Source organism: Bemisia tabaci, chromosome 10, assembly GCF_918797505.1.
Source record: "Bemisia tabaci chromosome 10, PGI_BMITA_v3".
In the NCBI taxonomy this organism is placed as follows: domain Eukaryota; kingdom Metazoa; phylum Arthropoda; class Insecta; order Hemiptera; family Aleyrodidae; genus Bemisia; species Bemisia tabaci.
Window position 1 is genome coordinate 7,120,958 of NC_092802.1, and position 20,267 is coordinate 7,141,224.

The 20,267-nt window shown below is 44.9% G+C and overlaps 1 protein-coding gene across 7 annotated transcripts in view; it reads left to right on the top strand.

Moving 5' to 3' along the window:
• The window catches only part of kug (FAT atypical cadherin kugelei), a 517,384-nt gene that overhangs the window by 381,116 nt on the left and 116,001 nt on the right, over window positions 1-20,267 (top strand). For all 7 annotated transcript variants that reach the window (XM_019040503.2, XM_019040505.2, XM_072305395.1 and 4 more), the window contains one exon: window positions 980-4,421. In XM_019040503.2, coding sequence (XP_018896048.2) covers window positions 1,010-4,421 — 3,412 coding nt within the window. In that variant the 5' untranslated portion in view covers window positions 980-1,009. The remainder of the gene's footprint in view (window positions 1-979; window positions 4,422-20,267) is intronic.

Consider the following 20,267-nt stretch of genomic DNA (forward strand, 5'->3'; position numbering starts at 1 on the left):
AGATTTGACGAAATATAAATAAAAATTCGTAAAGAAAAAAAAGGAGAAAAAAAAAATCATGTCCGACTTGTCCCGTAGACTCGATCCATTGAGCGGCGTTAGATTGAGAACTTTATGAAACCTTTATTGGTGACCTCTTACTTCTTACTTACCTATATTTCCTCTTTTTCAATAATGTGAGTTTGGCCCTTTTTACTCTGGTGCATTTACATTGATACCTGAGATTTGGAATTTTGGCAATATAATAATGTCAAATATGAATGCAATCTTGCAGGTGATGATACATATAGATGCTTCGATGATCATTCAACAGAAAATTTATCCTCGTTCGTGATTTTAATTTTGTTGAACAATTTTATGAATTGCACGTGCTTATTTTGTGCCTGCATCGTTCGCCTCAATTTTCCAATTAGACAAATTAAGCCGGTAGGAAAGAAGGGAGGTGCCTGTGCGCGTTAGTCGAGGGCCGTAAAAATGAATGAATATTGGACTGCATTTTGCAATTTGGAACTATAAACTCTGGCTCTTCTGGAAAAACACTCATGTACATAGGGAAACTAATGGCAAATACGTTGTTTTTAAACCGGGCTAGAATTTATAGTTCCAAATGCAAAATGTAGTCCAATTATAAAGCGCCAGTGACGTCAACGGCGACGATCGGGCTTGACGAGCTCAACGATGCCGCATTAACTCATGAGCCCTGTCCACAACGTTCTTGTCACATGCCCACGGCTCATGAGTGCCGCATACAGTTGGCACTTAATTCCGTTTGCTTAAATGTAAAATCCCGCTTTTCCATTTCCCCAAAGGGAATCACGCCCACTTTTACATTGTTCCTTATGCAGCTTTTTAGAGCACACCCCATCTTTCCCACTCGTCTATGGTTCCGTTTAGCTTCGTAGAAATACGTCCATTTTAAAGAGACATCCCGCTATCATCATCATCAAAACTAATAGCGTGTTTTTTCTCTCTGTTGCAGATGAGGGTTTTCAGCTGACCCGTCAGAAACATGGAACTACAGAGCATCGGCGCATGGCAGGTGATAGTGTCGATCGTCTTCCTCCAAATCTCAATCTCTGAGCCGAAGAAGGATGCGCACTGCGGTCCGTCCGGCCCGGTCAACCAGCCGCGGTTCACCAAGTGCGTCTACAACGCCACCATCCCGGAAAACTCCATCAAGGGCAAGACCTACGTCACGCCGGAAGAGAAGATGGGCATCTACCGCGGCAACTACGACGTGGACGTCAAGTTCAAGATCATATCCGGCGACAAGATGAAGTTCTTCAGGGCCGACGACCGGCTCGTCGGGGATTTCTGGTTCCTGTTGATCCGGACGAAGACGAGCAACTCGGAGGTCCTGAACCGCGAGAGGGAGGACAAGTACGAACTGGAAGTTAAAGCTACGATCACTGCCCGGAACGAACGCGACAAGCGGCACACATTCCACGAGTCCATAGCCAAAGTAGTAGTAACGGTGCTGGACACCAACGATCTCATCCCCTCTTTTTACCCCTACTCGTATGAGGAATTCGTACCTGAAGACACGCCGCTTCACGCCAGTATTCTGAGGGTGTCAGCCGACGATGCCGACCTCGGGCGGAACGGGGAGATCTACTACAGCTTCTCCGAACTCGACGAACAGTTCGCCGTCCACCCGACGACCGGAGTGATATCGCTGACTCGACCGTTGAGCTTCGTCGATAAGTCGTACCACGAGCTTACAGTCCTCGCGAGAGATCGCGGGGCACCCCTGCAGGGCAGCGGAAAGCCCGCCTCGGCCGTTTTAAAGATCCACGTGAAGCAGGTCAACCTCTACTCCCCGGAGATTTACGTCCAGCAGATACCGGATATCGTCGAGCAGTCCAACGCCGATATCTACGCCATCGTCCGAGTCGAAGATAAAGACAAGGGGATCCACGGGGAGATCGACAGCATCGAGATCGTCGACGGAGATCCCGACGGTCATTTCAGGATACGGCCCAGTAACATAGACGGCGTGCGGAAGAAAGGGGAGTACAACATCGAGGTTCTCAAGTTATTGGATCGGGAAACAGCGCCGCAAGGGTATAATCTCACTCTGAGGGCGATCGATAAAGGCACTCCTCCCCGGCAAGCGTTCAAGTCCGTGCAAGTCCACCTAGCAGACGTCAACGACAACGCTCCGATCTTCGATAGAGAGGTTTACGAGGTCGACGTCCCGGAAACCATCCCGGTCAACTCCCCGGTGATCAGACTCAAAGTCTCGGACGCTGATCAAGGCAAGAACGCTCAGGTCATCTTGGAAATCGTCAGCGGGAACGACGGCGGCGAGTTCTACGTCAACCCGGAGACGGGTATGCTGTACACTGCCGCGGCTCTGGACGCCGAGACCAAAGTCCAGTACACTCTAGCAATAAGCGCCATCGACCAAGGCAACGCCGGAACGCGGAAACAGTCTTCCGCCAGGGTCAAAATAAACGTGATAGATACTAATGATAACAACCCCGTCTTCGAGCACCCTGCAATCGATGTCACCGTCAACGAAAACGAACCCTCAGGCACGTCCGTCATCAAGGTCTCCGCTAAAGACAAAGACAAAGGAGAAAACGCGTATATATCTTACAGTATTGCAAATTTGAAACCTGTGCCGTTCGAGATCGACCATTTCTCAGGCGTCATCAAAACGACGCAAGTGCTGGATTTCGAATCCTCCCGAAGATCCTACGTCCTCCGAATCAGGGCCTCCGATTGGGGCCTCCCGTACCGGCGCCAAACCGAGATGCAAGTCAAGATCAACGTCAAGGACATCAACGACAACAGACCGCAGTTCGAGAAGGTCGACTGCCGGGGGCACGTTTCTCGCTCGACGCCGATCAACTCGGAAGTGATGACCCTCTCGGCGATAGACTTCGATGCCGGTAACATAATCAGCTATCGGATCGTGTCCGGGAACGAAGACGGTTGTTTCGGACTCGACGAACAGAGCGGTATCCTGTCGGTCAAGTGTGATCTGGCCGACGTCGACGTACCGGAGCGAGACCTGAACGTGACGGCCACCGACGGCACTCATTTCGCCGACATCGTACAAATTAGAATAATGCTGAACGACCAAATCTCTAAGAACGACCCGTGGACCAAGCAATCGATCGACGGCCTAGGCGAGAATAGTGACTTCCAGTGCAAAGACACCGGCGTGGCCAGGAGATTACAAGAAGTCATCGCCTCCGCTAACAAGAACAACGTTGCCGCAGATGACAGTCAGGAATTTGCCATGATGCCGAGCAGGTACGGTGAGAATCTACACAGCCCAGAATTCATCGACTTCCCTGTCGAACTGCAAGTCAACGAGTCGGCACCATTCCCTTCCGTCCTCCTCCGAGTGCGTGCCAGAGACAGGGACTTGGGCTACAACGGTGCCTTGGTTTACGGTATATCCTCCGGTGATACAGACTCAGTCTTCCAGATGAACTCGTCGACCGGCGAACTAAACCTAATCGGTCGTCTGGATCGGGAAAGAGAAACCAAGTACGTGCTGAACATCTCCGTGTACGATCTCGGAAAGCCCCAGAAGTCCGCCTCAAAGACTCTCTTAGTCACAGTTCTGGATGTAAACGACAATGCTCCGAAGTTCTCGAAATCCTTGGCTAGTTTCAGGGTCTCGGAGGTGGCCTTGAACGGCACCGTCATCTTCCGGTTGAACGCGACGGACGCCGATCTGGGTAACAACGGGAGGTTCCTCTACTCTCTTCTGACGGACACCCAAGACTTCGCGGTCGATCCTATCACGGGAGCGCTGACCGTCTCCGGGAATCTGGATCGGGAGAAGCAAGACACCTACGAGCTGAAAATCCGCGCCACGGACTGCGCCGACACCCCGGGTAACATCCACGCTCTCCACTCGGACGCCCTGGTGCGTATCCAGATCGACGACTTCAACGACAACGTTCCGACTTTCTCGGCGCACAGCTACACGGTCAAGGTCCGCGAGGACACGCCGGTAGGTAGCGTCGTCGTCGTTCTGATCGCCTCCGACCCGGACCTCGGCGAGGGGGGCCAGGTCCGCTACTCCATGGTCGGCGAGCTGGAGAGCAACAGCGCCTTCACCATCGACCGGCTCACCGGCGCCGTGCGGATCGTCAAGCCCCTGGACTTCGAGGACCGGCAGGTGCACAGCCTGTCCATCTCGGCCAAGGACAACGGGGACCCGCAGCTGTCGTCCGAGACGGTGCTCATCGTCGAGGTCGTCGATGTCAACGAGAACTTCTACGCGCCTCATTTCAAGGACTTTGTAGTCAACACCTCTGTGGCGGAGAACCAGCCGGCCGGGACGATCGTTACCACGGTCTCGGCTACGGATGCGGACTTGCCCGGGGATAATTCCCGAGTCGGGTACTCTGTCCAGGATGGCTCCGGACTGGGATATTTCTCGATCGATAATGAAGGTGAGTGAAATTTACATATCTGTATGTCCTTGTGTGCTCTTGCACTTCTTGGTGGTAGGTGGAAACTTTAACTCTCAGACATTCAACCTTTTCTTTCAGAGAATAATCATAAAGATTTGTCCTTTACGAGCTCCGTTCTTTGCCGAATTTCCAAGAATCATCCAAAATGATCCTAGTAGTTATTTTGTTTTTATAAATCGACGAATTTTATTTTCACAATCGGCCTGCAGGCTGATAATTGAAATTAATAGACATACCTACAGACATAGAAGACTTAGGGAGTATGGAGCGATCCTACTGGCTGAAATGAGTGGTTTCTATGGACGAAGGGGAAAATGATGGACTGACTAAACGGTCTCTCGTGGGCTGCCGTTAGTTAATCTAGTCCGTACCTCCTTTGTCCATTGAAACCTCCCACTTCCACAAATAGGATCGCTTTATTTTCAGCGTGTCTTCTTTGTCTATAGCTTTGTCTATTAATTTCAATAATCAGTTGAATGTTGGAATCCGGAAAGTAAAAGCTCCCACCATGGCCAAAATACCAGTAGAAAGGTCTGTCCTCGTCTCTGATCCTCTCTCGGTAGGCCCTCTAATGGACGTCATTAGTCGCCGGGGCGCGTAGATCCCGACCTATAGGACGCTCCACTTTGATTTCAGTTGTTTATCGCCGCTGAATTATGCACGCTTTAAACCCAGCGTTGGCGCTCGCCTTATCCAGTGCTCGTGATTAATTCCGCGGATAAATATTTTCCGGCCGGTTATGAATAATCGCCATCTTTGAAGAATCGCGACGAGCTCGTGGAAGAAGCAACGAGGTCGGGGGCGCACGTCCGCGCTTTATTCATCCCCCTCGCGACGCTCGAGGCCTCCCGAGCAGCCAACGCGGTATCATCTCGTTCCTTCCGCTATCCGCGCCCTATTTTTTCCCGCGCTCCCGCCAAACTCCGAGTGGATCCTGAGCGATGTGCCTAGGTAACAAGATGTCGGAATTTCCTGTCGTCCAGGATTTCTCAACTCTGCATTGGACAAAAATCACATTGGATCTAGAGTCCAGACTCTTGAAAACATTGACAAGAAGAAATACTCTTGATTCAATCGGATTTTTGCTTGAATCAAAACGAAATCCGCTTAAATTAAGAGGCTTGGTTCTCGATATAAGCTAGATTTTGATTGAATCAAGAGTGCTTTTTCTTGTCGATTTTTTTAAGAGTCTGGACTCTAGATCCAATGTGTTTTTTTTCCAGTGCAGGATACACGCTCAAATTCCCGTCAATTTCCGATCAAAATGATGACAAAAATGACGGTAAAATTTTTGCAGGCCGCAAAAATTTGATGGTAAATGGTGCGCACCTGTCACCATTTGATCGGAAATTGATGGAAATTCGAGCGTGTGTCCAGGCCTTTTAGCGAGACCACAAACAAGAGTTGTTTCTCACAAAAAATGGCGTAAAAGTCACAGGAGAGTCTAAAATTCACTGCTAACTTCTAATCTTCTAAGTTATGGCGTGAATTACCGATATTTTCCCAGTTGAAGCTATGGTAAAGAATCGATTATTAAGGTGTTCGTTGCAAACTTCCTGTCTATCGATACTCTTACATAGTTTTAAATGGCACATCAATTGATTTATCACAAAACATCCACGCTGCTGCTCTCGCTGTGCGGCTATATCCAAAAATTGATTCAGTGAGAATGGGTGAAATTTTCTTTCCACGAAAAAGAAAATTCGTCGCAATTAGTTTTGTTGAAAGTTGATAACGCTTCTCCGAAATAACATCATAATTGTAAAAAAAGAGGAGAAAATAAGGGGAAACATAAGTCAAAAGTCCATAAGTATAATTGGATATGTTGAGCTTTCCTCTTCATATTCGTCGGAATGAAAACACTTTGTGCCAGCTTGGTTCAATTTGCAAACATTAATCTTTTCGGCTCTTTCCCCTTTTCTTTATACCATTCTTTTTCTTCTTCTCAGCCTCCAGCATTAACTGGAATTGAAATGTACATCGCCGAAGGAAACTCCACTTTCGCATGTTTCTGTGTTGCCTCTTTTTTACTTCTTCATTCCAATTCCTGTCGGCTTGGCGTTCATGCATCACATCAAAGGCTTCGGCTCATTGGAGTCCCCTTTTCAGTAATGAAAATGTCTCGCGACGCGAGGAAAAAAAATCGAAAATCTTATTCGACTAGATTAAGAAAATCACTCAACACTTCCTTGGAGCGTATAAGCGAGGCGGCTCCATACATCGCTCCTCTGTCATTTCGTGTCGAGGTTGTCCTCGTCGGTAACCGAGGGTTTTGCTCAGTGGCGTGGAGTGAATTGCGATTTATCGATTGTTATGCCATTTAAACCTATGGTAAAGAATCGATTATTAAGGTGTTCGCTGCGAACACCCTGTCTATCGATCCTTTTCCATAGGTTTAAATGGCATAACAATCGATTTATCGCAATTCAGCCCTCGCCAATGGTTTTGCTCTCCTCCCGTTGAGGCAACGAAGTGCCGAATGCAAAGAAAAAAAGCTGTAAATAAAAATAAACTGCCAAAATTGAAATTAAAATTATCAATCTCATCAAGAATTTAAACCCAAGATGCCAAAAATAATTAATTACCAATCATTTAATTAAAAACCCAAGAAAAGGAGGAAACCCAGAAATCCTTAAACCATAGATAAAAATTATAACTTTTGTGGATAAATTTAAAGACCTAAATTTAAATTGATTAACATAAAAAATGTTGTACTTTATCAAAACATTAATTAATCAACAAAGCATAGGTATAGGTAGCATAGGTAGCATAGGTGCCTGATAGGTATGCTGAAATTTGTTTTTTAGGGAAGGCCTCGCGGTTTACACAAAACTTCATTTCAAAAACTCTTGAAAATTACCAGTTACACAATCTCATCGGTATTTCCATTAAATTTTAGGTACTATATGTTGTTTAATTGCAAATCCAGGATCTTGTCAGACTTTTATTTGGGCGTATTTGTGCTAATTGGAACTATGAGCGAGTGGAAAAATGGAGTGTGCTCGTGGTGAGCTGGACAAGAAACAGTGTAAAAGTGGATGTAGTTGCTTTCGAGAAAATGGAAAAGCGGGATTTTACATTAAATCAAAAGGAACTGAGCGCTAACTCGTGAGCCGTGGACATGTGACAAGAGCGTTGTGGACAGGGCTCATGAGTTAGCGCTCAGTTCCTTTTGATTTAATGTAAAATCCCACTTTTCCATTTTCTCGAAAGGAACTATATCCACTTTTACATTGTTTCAGTAACCAGGTTCTTCTTACATTTAGTCTTTTAAGTTAGTATGTTGGAGTTTTTTGCCAACGTGCGTCAAAAATTCATGCAGCATAAAGCTGAAAATCTCAATACAGAGGGAAAAAGCTTATATAAGCCCAGTTTTAAGCTGTTTGGTGGTACACTAGTATTGAGATTTTCAGCTTCATGCTGAATTTTTAACGCACGTTCACAAAAAACTCCAACATACTGTCTTACAACCCGTGCGTCCACCGCAATCAGTTTGTGTTTGTCTTTTAAGTTATTCAGAAATCTCAAGTTGGAACTGCTTATAAATTTGATCTGGGAGATGTTCTACATAATTTGCCGAGGAATGCCCCTCGGATCCTTTTCTGATCGGGGGAAGGGGTTGTCTCCTTCAGACCCTGCACACGACATTACCAAATAGCCCCCCCCCCCCCTCGAGCTATTTGCGGATCCGCCACTGTTCCATGCGGAGTTTAATTTAACTTGAAAACTCTCAATCCGAACGAGACGGGAGGAAGAAACGTTAAGTGAGAGAGGTTAAGTTCCACCTTAGTTCCTCTGCTCGGGCGGCGAAAAAAAGCAAAAACTTAAGTGACGGCCCGGAGGCAGTGTTTGCATTGTTGGAGCGGAAGTAGGACGCGAAACATCGGCCGGGATTGAATTAAACGACTCGTAGAACGTTTAATTTCAGCAACTTGAACTGAAATTAAGTTGCCTGCCGCCCGCCCGCGCCGTGGCTGTAAGTAGTGTCGTTTCCTTCTTGTTGCCTTCGTTTCAGCCGGGCCGCGTTCTCCGCTCCTCGAGAGAGCCGCCGCCAGCGCTGCCGTCGTAAGGGAAAACGTCGTATGAGCCACCAAACGTTGCCAAATTTCTTTCGAAAAATCATGAATTTTCTGGAAAATTTGTAAATATCTTCCTTCCGAGTTTTCTGAATCTTTTTTCGTAATTTCATCCAAAGAGTCTGAAAATTTCAAGGGAATATATTCATAACTTTCTTCAAAAATACGTATTTTCTGAGAGAAAATTTGGCAACATTCGAATGATTATACAGTTTTTTTTACGAGAGAGCCATGCCCTCGTCATCCCTCCGAGGCCAACCTTAATTCGTTCTCCTCAAATTGCAAAAGCGACCGGTACTCGACATGAACTCGGTAAGATCATTACCCACAATGCTCATCAGTTTTTGAAATTTAGCGAGACTTTTTATGATTTTGTGAGGGGAAAAAGGCGGCAGAATCGTGAATTTAAATGTCGCGACGGTCCGAGTCTCTAACTCATGAGCCTTGTCCACAACGCTCTTGTCACATGCTCACGGCTCATGAGTTAGCATATTTTGGCGCCTATACGTTCCTTTGCTGTAATGTAAAATCCCACTTTGGTTTCAGGACATTCCGTCAACGATTTTTTGTCCTCGCTCCTGTTTTGTCCAGTAGTTTACGTCCATGCGTAAAATAAGAGTTGTGTTGAAAGAAACTATACAAAAATGAATAAAAAAGGGGAAAAAACCAAAAAGCACGCAATCACTAGTTTTAACCCGTACGTACATCGATCTTTTAGAATCAAATACGCGTTTGGTCGCGCGTACAACACGCTGCAGCACAGTAAATGCACACAATATAAAAGAAAAAATTAAAGAGCTTTGGGAATCATTAAATTTGACACGGGAACCACCTTAATATTTACAAAACACATTTTACATTTTCCTTTACTACATGTTTTTTCCCCCCATCAATTTAAATGAGGAAAATCCATGCAGAGTGTGCAAACATTTCAAAATCATGAGCTGAAAAACGTCGACTCCGCAGTTTTAAATGTTACAGCAAAACACAGAGCGGAGCGGCGCGTGGCAATGTGGCATGCTACCGCCGCGGCGCGTGGCAATGTGGCATGCTACCGCCGCGGCGCGAGACGCGCGCTAACGCCTACAAACCTAAGGGGATACTTCACGCATTGCGCAATGCTTGAAGTATCCCCTTAGGTTTGTAGGCGGCAATGCGCGTTGGGAGTTGGCCAGCCGCGCCGCGCCTCAAGCAACTATTTCACAACAGAGGTGTTGCACGGTATCAAACGAAATCGAAGGCGCTCCAACATTTTAAGAGTGATAGGCGTCCTTTGAGAGTACGAAGCTTTCCTCGCAAAATAAATAAAGGTACCACGGCACGAACTCCCCTGCCGAAAAAACATGGACATGAACTACTAGAAGAACTAGGTGTGCGGACAAAAAATCATTGTCGAAATGTCCTTCAACCTCCCACTTTTCCATATTGCTGAAAGGAATCACGCCCACTTATACGTTGTTTCTTATGCAGCTTTTACCAGCACACTCCGTCTTTCCCATTCGTGCTCCTTCAGAGTGTCTACAAGTCCGAAATTTCCGGGAAATTCGGAAATAGTACTGATTTTTTAAGGACGGTCCGGAAGTATCGGAACAGTGCAGAAGTTCCGTAAGAAGGTCCGGAATTTTTTTCATCTTTTTGTCATTTTTGTCGCAATACGAGCGAGAAATTCACATTTTTGAAATTGTTGAAATTTCGTCAAATGGAGGTACTGAATTTTTCTGTTAAGAAGGTACTGAAACTGTTGTGAGTGTACTGAAAAAGCACTGTAAAAGTACCGATTTTTGACCAGCCTGTTTTAGTAGACACGCTGCTCCTTTAACTTAGGAAATAAAACACATTGTATCTAAAGTCCAGACTCTTGAAAAAATTGACAATATAAAATACGCTTGATTCAATCGGATTTTTGCTTGAATCAAAACGAAATCCGCTTAAATTAAGAGTCTTGGTTCTTGATTTAAGCTAGATTCTGATTGAATCAAGAGTACTTTTTCTTGTCGATGTTTTTTAGAGTCTGGACTCTAGATCCAATATGTTTTTTTCCGGTGTAGCGTAAATACTTTTAAGCAAGTTTCAAGCTTTTTGGTAATCGGCCCATTCTTATTTTCAGCTCCTGCTTGACAATGGGCCTGTTGCAAACTTTTGCTAGAGAAAAAATAAGAGTTGTTTCTTCTAGATAATGCCTCAAAAATCACGATGAGCGCATCGGCAAAGTCTGAAATGAACTCATAACTTCACAGTCTGCGTAAGAAACTTGCGGTTTTTTGAGCTTCCCGCTTCAAAAGCGCTACTACGGCACAGGTGAACATTTTGTAAAAGGAGTCGTTCCATCGTCGGCAATACTCATCATGGCCGACGCCAATCCGCCAAAACACGTGTGATGGGACGAGATAATACCTGAACTGGATTAGACCAGATAACAATCGGCATGTTTTAACGTTCATGTTTTCCACGCCCGAATTGATTGACCTTGAACTCTCCTCGAATTACGCGCGGAACTGCGCGCAAGCGTCGGCCATGATGAATATCGCCGACGATGGAGCGACTCCTCTTACAAAATGTTCACTTCTGCCGGAGTATCGTTTTTGAAGCGGGAAGCTTAAAAAAACGCAAATTTCTTACGCAGATTGTGAAGTTATGAGTGCATTTCAGACTTTGCCGATGCGCTCATCGTGATTTTTGAGGCATTATCTATAAGAAACAACTCTTATTTTTGCTCTAGCAAAAGTTTGCAACAGGCCCATTTCTCGCGTTGCACCGTTTTTTCTCTTCCTATCTTTTTTTTTACGAAAGGTCCGGACGAAGCCCCGGCTACATTTGGCAGATCCGGAGCGGAGCGGAGGGACTGGAAATACTGCAACCTTTTCTTTTGAGTTGATTGTTTATTTTATCTATCTTGCGGAAGTGGAGCCGCTCATATTTCCAAGCGCAGATAAAATGTCCTCCCTTTTAAGTAGCTTTAGATGAGCTTATCCTCCCGAGGGAGTGAGTGAGGGTCTCCTACCCGCTCGCCGTCCCGTGCGAATTTTCCGGATTTTCCGCGTCTAGAGACGTATTTTCCGGCGCACTCCGGCAAGAGAGGGCGCTGCGCAAGTAGTTTTATGCGAACTGTGTTAAAAATTACCTGTGCTTCCTCCTTTGCGCACTTCGCGGTGCTGCCGCGCCGAGGAAAATTATGGGTTCCCCGCAACAGCCGTTTGTAAAGCCAACAGACGGGGCGTTGTAAAACATGTAACTGCATTCTGTTTTAAGGGGCTGTTGTGGTGGGGGGGGGGGGGAATACGTAACGCCGTAGGGGTGGGGTTCGAGGAGCGCGTTACGCCTTTTAGATTTTACGTCTTGAAGGATAGGGTCACAAAAGCGTTAGTATACAAAATTTAGCTTTACGTATTTTTATGATAAGAGCCGTCAGTAAAATACGTACATGGAAAAAAAAGTGTTAGGGAATAACCCCTAAAATTGATTACTTTGTCAGTGAAAGAGTGTATGAGGCTTGCAATGCTGCTAAGATTGTGCAATTTTTTGTAGTGTTTGCTGCAAATCAAATTCATTCAAAGTCGATTTATTTCCCTACAATAGTGCGGTAAATCTCATAGCAGATTTAGGGAAAAAATTCATAGCAGAACCAAACATAGCAGTTTTCCTGAAAATGTGTATTCAACACTGGAAAAAAACACATTGGATCTAGAGTCCAGACTCTTAAAAACATCGACAAGAAAAAATACTCTTGATTCAATCGGATTCAAGCTTAAATCAAGAACCAAGCCTTTTAATTTGAGCGGATTTCCTTTTGATTTAAGCTTAAATCTGATTGAATCAAGAGTATTTTTTCTTGTCAATGTTTTCAAGAGTGTGGACTCTAGATCCAGTGTGTTTTTTCTCAGTGAATCAAAGGAGATTTGGCGACTGACGAAGGTTCATACGGCGTTTTCCCTTAGGTTTAGGGTTAGGTTAGGGTTTCCAAAACGACGGAAGGCGCGCCGTGGGAAAGGGGCGAAGAAAAAATCTAATCGCCCTTTCCCAACCGCGAGCCCCGGGTGAGTTTTCGGCGCAACGGGGATTTTCGCAGCCCTTTTAAACATTGAAAAACATCGGGGGGAACGACAATGGGGGTCTCACCTGCATTTCGCTGATTGTCTCTGGCCGTATCTCGACGCGCAGCCGGGGCCTTTACCCTCCCGCGCCAGCCTTTTCCCTCGCTCCTTTTGTACGAGTTCTGATTAAAATTACTTCGATCGAAGGTTCCCCGCAACGATACCGGGAAAAGAGATTAAAAATTGGAAAAAAAACCGAGTGGGATTCTATTCCGCCGCCGCGAGGAAAAACGCCGTATGAGCCCTCAGACGTTGCCAAATCTCTCCCGACAAAACATTTATTTTCAGAGTAATTGATGTATTTTTATGCTTGAAATTTCCAGATATTATAGATTAAATTGCGGAAGAAATTGTCTGAAAAATTGGAAGAAAAATATTCAGAATTTTTCCGGTGAATTCGGTTTTTATCGAAGGAAATTTGGCAACGTCTAAAGGCTCATAGGGTGTTTTCCCTTGGCACGGCAGTATTCCGCGCCCCCGCCCCTCGCGCCTGCCGCTTACTCTTTTATCTTCCAGCGTAACCCCTGTCAGAACCGGTAACAAATTGAATTTATTCTTCGGCAATTCGGTCGAATCAATTGCAGCAATCGTTTATTGAAGTTTTCGAGTGTGCGGGAAATTGAATGAAATCAAAAGTAGTTGCAATTATTCCCGATCCCCGCGGATTTTTGTTTGTCTGCCCTAATTGGATTCGTCAAAAGCGAGCTCATCGCGGAATTTCGACGAACCAAGATGGGCCAATTTAAAGTTCGGCTGGCTTATTAGGCAGGCGAATGATCGATCATCGATATTTCTCCATTTAAACCTATGATGAAGAATCAATTATTAAGGTGTTCGTTGCGCACATCCTTTATATCGATCCTTTTCCATAGGTTTCAATGGCGGTTCGATCGATATATCGCAAAGCACGCCACGCCGCTGTTATCAGGACTGCAACCCCGGCGGGCTTATTAGGCAATGGCGAGGCGTGACCGATCGATTTTCGATGTTTCCCTATTTAAAGCTATGATAAATAATCGATTATTATGGTATTCGTTGCGGACACCCCGTTTATCGATCCTTTTCCGTAAGATTAAATGGCAGATCAATCGATATATCGCAACTATCGGTAGGATCGCAACCCCGCGAGCGTGGTTTCGCAGAAAGGTGTATTTTCAGCTTGTTTCCCTTTCAAAACACAAGTTTCCGATAAATAACAACCGCTGCCACATTCGGAGTTGTTGTTTGCGGTATCGGAAGTTGGAAAACTTTGCACTTCGCCCGCTTTTTCATATTTTTGTCCTCCCACTTCATAAACTTTGCCCAACTGCAGATACCCGTGCAGCGCGGCGATGCAAGGTAAACAGAAGCGATGTGAGTTTTGATGGAGATACTACGGGAAAATGCGTTCGTCTGTTCGTGGCATTGCTCGTTTGCTATCATTTTTCGCGTCCGAGTGAAGACGCCGGTGGCAGACAGCGATTTTCACGGATCTAAAAAATAATTGACTGATGCAGGGTGTCTAGCGTTATTAAAAAACAGGAACATGGAAAATATCAGGAAAATCGGCCGTAGATTTGGAAATGGAGATGTTGCATGTGTGAGGAATTTGCGATTCGACTGTTGATTCTTATGTGAAAGTTCGCGAGGAACACGATGATGCTACTGGTTTTCCCTGTAATCAACTCCCAAGTTCAAAAAAAGCTCTCAAGTTGATGCCAAAATGGAGGGGATATCCCACGCTATCCTGAGAGTCCACCTCTACATCAAGTCAAACTCTCCATGCAAAGATAGGGATCAAATACATTGACAGGACTGCCACTTTATTTGGGGACTCTAAAACTGAAAACACGGCAACCCTGCTAGTGTATTTGCTCCCTACCTTTGCATGGAGAGTTTGTCTTGATGTAGACGTGGACTCTCAGGATAGCGTGGGATATTCCCTCCATTTTGGCCTCATTTTGAGAGCTTTATTTGAGCTTGGGAGTTAATTTCAGAGAAAATCAGTGAGACCATCGTGTTTCTAGCGAACTTTTACATAAGAATCAAAAGTCAAATCGCAAACTCCTCACACATGCAACATCTCCATTCCACGTCACGGGCTGTATAGACACAACGTCCGCTCCGGGCTCAGAGGCCAAAAGCTCCGGGTGCTGGAGCCGTAGCTTCGATTCCTCCGGGTCTACGTCCGGAACTTTCAGCCTCTGTATTCGGAACGGACGGTATGTCTATACAGCCCGTGACTTTTTTTTTCATTGTCAGGAAATTCCGAGGGCGCTAAGCATTTTGAAATTCATGCTATTCATGGCTGTAAAAATTAAACGTGTTGGTTTGTCAAATCAAACGAGTTTCAATTTATCCGTACAAAAAATCTGGAACTCCAATTTTACATAATGGGGACTTGAAGGATTAACGTTAGGATTACTAGCATTAACTTAGGTTGGCAGGAAAATCCAAAATTACATTTTAGTAAACACCCTGTGATGGAACTGCCTGGAGAGTTTAAATTATAAGCTTTATATGATACTAATTATCCCAAAATGAGAAACTTCGCTCCCGGCTCATAAGCACTGAAAAGAAAGTTAGGACTGTAGACATATCGTCCGCTCCGGGCTCGGAAGCCGGCAGTTCCGGGTGTGGAGCCGCAGCCTTAACTGTTCCGGGCGCTACGCTCGGAACTTCCGGCCTTTGATCCCGGAGCGCGGACGGTACGTCTGTATGTATAGCCCGTAAGTACAGCTTTTACGGCCGGAGTTATTTTTCAGTGTGACTGTCGAACTAAAGAATAGGACGTTCTCCTGGAAGAAAGGTGAAATAAAGCTTGAAACCGGGGCAAATCGAACCAGCAGTATCCCGCGACGGTGTAGTCGTAAGAAAAGGTATCTATGCAGTGCTTCCGTTGTCTTCCGATTTCTACCCTCTGCATACCGATCCCTCGCCCGTCGGATATTGAGATATACGGTTCGGCTCTAATTACAGTCGGGGTTGGAAACCGAGGCAATTTTTCCGGCCGCGCTGCGCGTCGTTAACCTGACGAGGAAGGCATTTGGCTCGCAGCGTGGCCCCTGATTACCGGCAGCCGCACGGCGCGACACATTTGTCTTCATCTCTATACCTCCTAATGAAGTCGCAACTCTTATTGGTGGTCGCGGTTTTGGGTTCGACTCGACTCCCCGGTCGTTCGGTAATTGACTTTCCGCCCCAACCCCCCAGCCCCCTCCCCCAACCCCCCAACCCCCCAGCCTCCTCCCTCAACCCCCTGCAAGGCCCCCTCGAGACGCGTCTCATTCCGTTCTCGCCCTCTTATCAGTCGTGGTCTACTTCTAGTTCCATTTTTCATCCGCCCCGGCAACCCGCTCGCCGGCCCTGCGCCGCGGGAAGCGGCACGTCAGTTCGAAGGCGCCCTCGCCTCGCTGCCGGATTGCCGCCGAATTTGCCGACTTATTCTGCCGTGATACCGGAGAGAGCAGTGAGTGCAAAAATGAAGTTTTGAGAAAACGGGCTTTCAAGCATCTGCCCGGAAAATGTTATTGAAAGAAGCCTCCGTTCATAGATGGAGAAAACACGAAACCCCTTCAATTTGGAATGATACCGTGCAATACACGGAAGCTCGAATAGTTGTATCGCCCTCTTGTCGCTCTTTCATTTCCGATCTTCCCATTTCATATCATTCATGTTCACAAAACGCCTTCAATTGGGAATGATACTGTGCAATACACGAAAGCTCGAATAGTTGTATCGCTTTTTTATTAGATGTATTCCAATTTCACATCCTTCTCGAGGATACGGCTGTTAAAGCAAAGAAAACAGTAAGTGCGAAAATAAATTAATTTTTGAGAAAACGCGCTCAGAGGCGTTTGACCGGAAAATTTTATTGAAAATACTCTCCTTTGTCAAACTCCCACCAAGCATCGGAAACACTCATCGAAATCGTTTGGATGATTGGCGTGTTTTAGCTATTTCAATGATTTCATCTAAAAGAGCTTCGACGAATTTTGGAGGAGACTCGATTTCGAAAATTTGACACTTTCTGCTATCCCGGTAAATCAGGCCCATTTTCTAGTTCTCCCTGCAGTTCGGCAATTTATTTGGCTCTCTGGAGGAATAATGCCACTTACTGCTGTATTGCCTGAAACCGCGTCATTTTTTGCGCACTTACGGCTTTTTCATATGTCTGATTTTTACACTATCGAGATAAATTCTGCTGTTTTAGCTATTTCAGTGATTTCATCTAATAGAGATCAGACGAATTTTGAAGGACACACGATTTCGAACATTTGACGCTTTCTGCTATCTCGGTAAATCAGGCCCACTCTGGAAAAAAAAAAAAACACATTGGATCTAGAGTCCAGACTCTTGAAACCATTGACAAGAAAAAATACTCTTGATGTAGTCAGATTTAAGTTTAAATCAAAAGGAAATCCGCTCAAATTAAGAGGCTTGGTTCTTGATTTAAGCTAAAATCCGATTGAATCAGGAGTATTTTTTCTTGTCGATGTTTTCAAGAGTCTGGACTCTAGTTCCAATGTGTTTTTTTCCAGTGAGATAGCGGAAAGTGTCAAATTTTCGAAATCGAGTCTCCTGAAAGACTCCTTCGAGTCTCAGACTCTTGAAAACATTGACAAGAAAAAATACTCTTGATTCAATCAGATTTAAGCTTAAATCAAAAGGAAATCCGCTTAAATTAAGAGGCTGGGTTCTTGATTTAAGCTTAAATCTGATTGAATCAAGAGTCCTTTTTCTTGTCGATGTTTTCAAGAGTCTGGACTCTAGATCCAATGTGTTTTTTTTTTTGCAGTGTATCTGCTATCTCGGTAAATCAAGCCCATTTTCTAGTTATGCCTGCAGTCCGGCAACAGCGCCGCGGAGCGCGAATGAATCGGATGTAGGAGTCGCTCGTTTACATTTTCTCGCTGTCAAAATTGATTGCGGCCCGGATCGTCGTATCCACTCCTGATTCCCACAAGGTATCGCGAGGGGAGGGGGGGGGGCTTGGGGGCGCATCGACCCCGCACGTTTTTGATTCATCAAATCTCCGCACCCCTACCCTCCGCCCTCCGCCCACCATTTGTTTTTTCGTCCCCACCGATCGCTCCGTTGTTTCTTTTTTTCCGCGTTTTTATTCTAATAATGCAGCTTCGTGTCCTAACACCTCGTTCGTACGCCGAGTGGGTGCTTCGACCGACTGTTACCGAGCAGCGTGCTCTTTTTACGCCCCGGAAAAAATGGATTCTGCCCGTATTTTTGTCCGGTATTCTGCCGTGATAGCGAAGGGAGCAGCAAGTGTCGAATTTTCGAAATCGAGTTTCCTTCAAAATCCGTCAAATCTAGTTCACTGGAAAAAACCACATTGGATCTAGAGTCCAGACTCTTGAAAACATTGACAAGAAAAAATACTCTTGATTCAATGGGATTTTTGCTTGAATCAAAACGAAATCCGCTTAAATTAAGAGGCGTGGTTCTTGATTTAAGCTAGATTCTGATTGAATCAAGAGTACTTTTTCTTGTCGATGTTTTTAAGAGTCTGGACTCTAGATCCAATGTGTTTTTTTTTTTTTTGGTCCAGTGTTTAGATGAACTCTATGAAATAGCTAAAACAGCCGAATTCATCTTAAGTGTATCAAAAGGAGACATTTGAGGAAGCCGAAAGCCTCCACAATTTTTAGGGCGCTTCCAAGATTCGATCGCGATCAAATTAAAATAATTTCCGACCGATCATACCAAAAATCCTTTTTCATGGGCAAGCTCCTGCAACACCGCTTTGTTGCTATTCTCAACTTGTCGTTATTTCTATTGTGTCATTATTCCAACGTAGAATCAACACTTATCCTTATTTTTATGTTTTGTATAAAATTCTGTAATATCGTAAATATACTCTTAATAATTTATATTTTAATATTAGTTCCTATTTTACAATTGGTATGTAATTGGTGAACAGGATTATTAGACCGAGTACCTTAGACTGATTTTTAGACTCGCATAATCACATTCCCGCCCTCAACTTTGAAAGCTAGCGAGTTAATCCTAAAAGTTAAAATAGGTACTTCTCGTGGTTTTTTTCATCGGCCTAGTTGGTTGGAGCGTAACCCCCCCCCCCCTTCAAGCCTATTCATCGTAAAATTTGCAGAAGCAACGGCAAAAGTCGAGTTGTATTTTTCCCTTTTTCTTTCTTTTTTTGTATTTTTCACTTTGGCTTCGAAGAGACGATTTGGCAGCGATCTACGAGCGTGCAATTTATCGAATAATGAAGCACCGGTGACGCTCTAATTCCCTCCGACGACCCATTCACAGTTGGAATAATTTGAACTCGTCCGACATTCGAGGACATTGTTTTCAATTTGGTTCATCGGTGAAATGAAGTTATTTCAAACGAAGCCGGGACAGCAGCAGGCTATCTGATTTAGTTTTATTTGCAGCTCTTCAGTTTAATGCTCCGACACAATTGTCGCCATTCGTTCGATGTTCCCATCGGATTTTTTGCCGGGCGCAGCGTAACGAAAAGTTTCCCCGTCAACTTGCCCGTCGCCCGGGTTTACGTGTTGCGTTGAAGCCGAATGAAGGCGCTGATTACGTGTTGCGTTCGTGTGGGTTGAAGGCGCATCGTCGCAAATTCATCGCCCTACATTCCCGCATGTACCGAACGGAATGTGAATCGACTCTCTGTAGGATCCGATGATGTAATTCTTCCATCGATCACGGCTTGCCTTAAAAACTCATGAGTGCTGATTATTGAAATTGATGGACAAAGCGATAGAATAGGAGGCAAAAGAGAAAATTAAGCGATCCTATTAGTGGATGCGGGTGGTTGTTATAGACTGAGGAGGAAAATGATGGACATACTATAGGGTCTCTCTCGGGTTGCCGTTAGTTATTAGTCTATCACGTACCTCTTTTTTTCAATCGCAACCACCCACTTTCACCAATAGGATTGCTCCATTTTCCTTTTGTCTTCTTTGTCTATCGCTTTGTCTATCAAATTCAAAAATCAGCCCTGAGGCCCCTCTCTTCCTTCTTCATGAAGTAACGTGGCCATCGAGACAGCGGCTTGATGAAAAACATCAGAAAAAGTATTCCAATATATTTCTGAATCTCTGCACATTATAGAAACCAACATTCCAAGGATTCACTGGAAAAAAAACACATTGGATCTAGAGTCCAGAACATCGACAAGAAAAAGTCAATTTTTGCTTGAATCTAAACAAAATCCGCGTAAATTAAGAGGCTTGGTTCTTGATATAAGCTAGATTGTGATTGAATCAAGAGTACTTTTTCTTGTCGATGTTTTTAAGAGTCTGGACTCTAGATCCAATGTGTTTTTTTTTTTTTTTTTTCTTTTTTTTTTTTCCAGTGTTCTGTGACTAGTGCATCTGGTCCATTTATGCTTACTCCTCCGCTTTAACGCTTACCCAGAAAGCATATCAGTTTTTTCTTCCGGAAGAGAAAGGAGAGGAAGGTAAACTGTCGTGTTATAGAAGAAAGCCGTAACTCCATTTTGGGTGAGCATTAAAGCGCGTAAGAGGATGAGCTGACCGTGTCTCCAGTCAAAATAGAGTTGCTGCTCTCTTCCGTGACAGAATAATTCCCCCCCCCCCTTCCCCTCCTCCATCCTCTCCACTGCGAAGTTACCCGGAAGTCAACCCGTTTACCGTTTCGTTAAAGTGTTAGCAGCAACGTAGTTA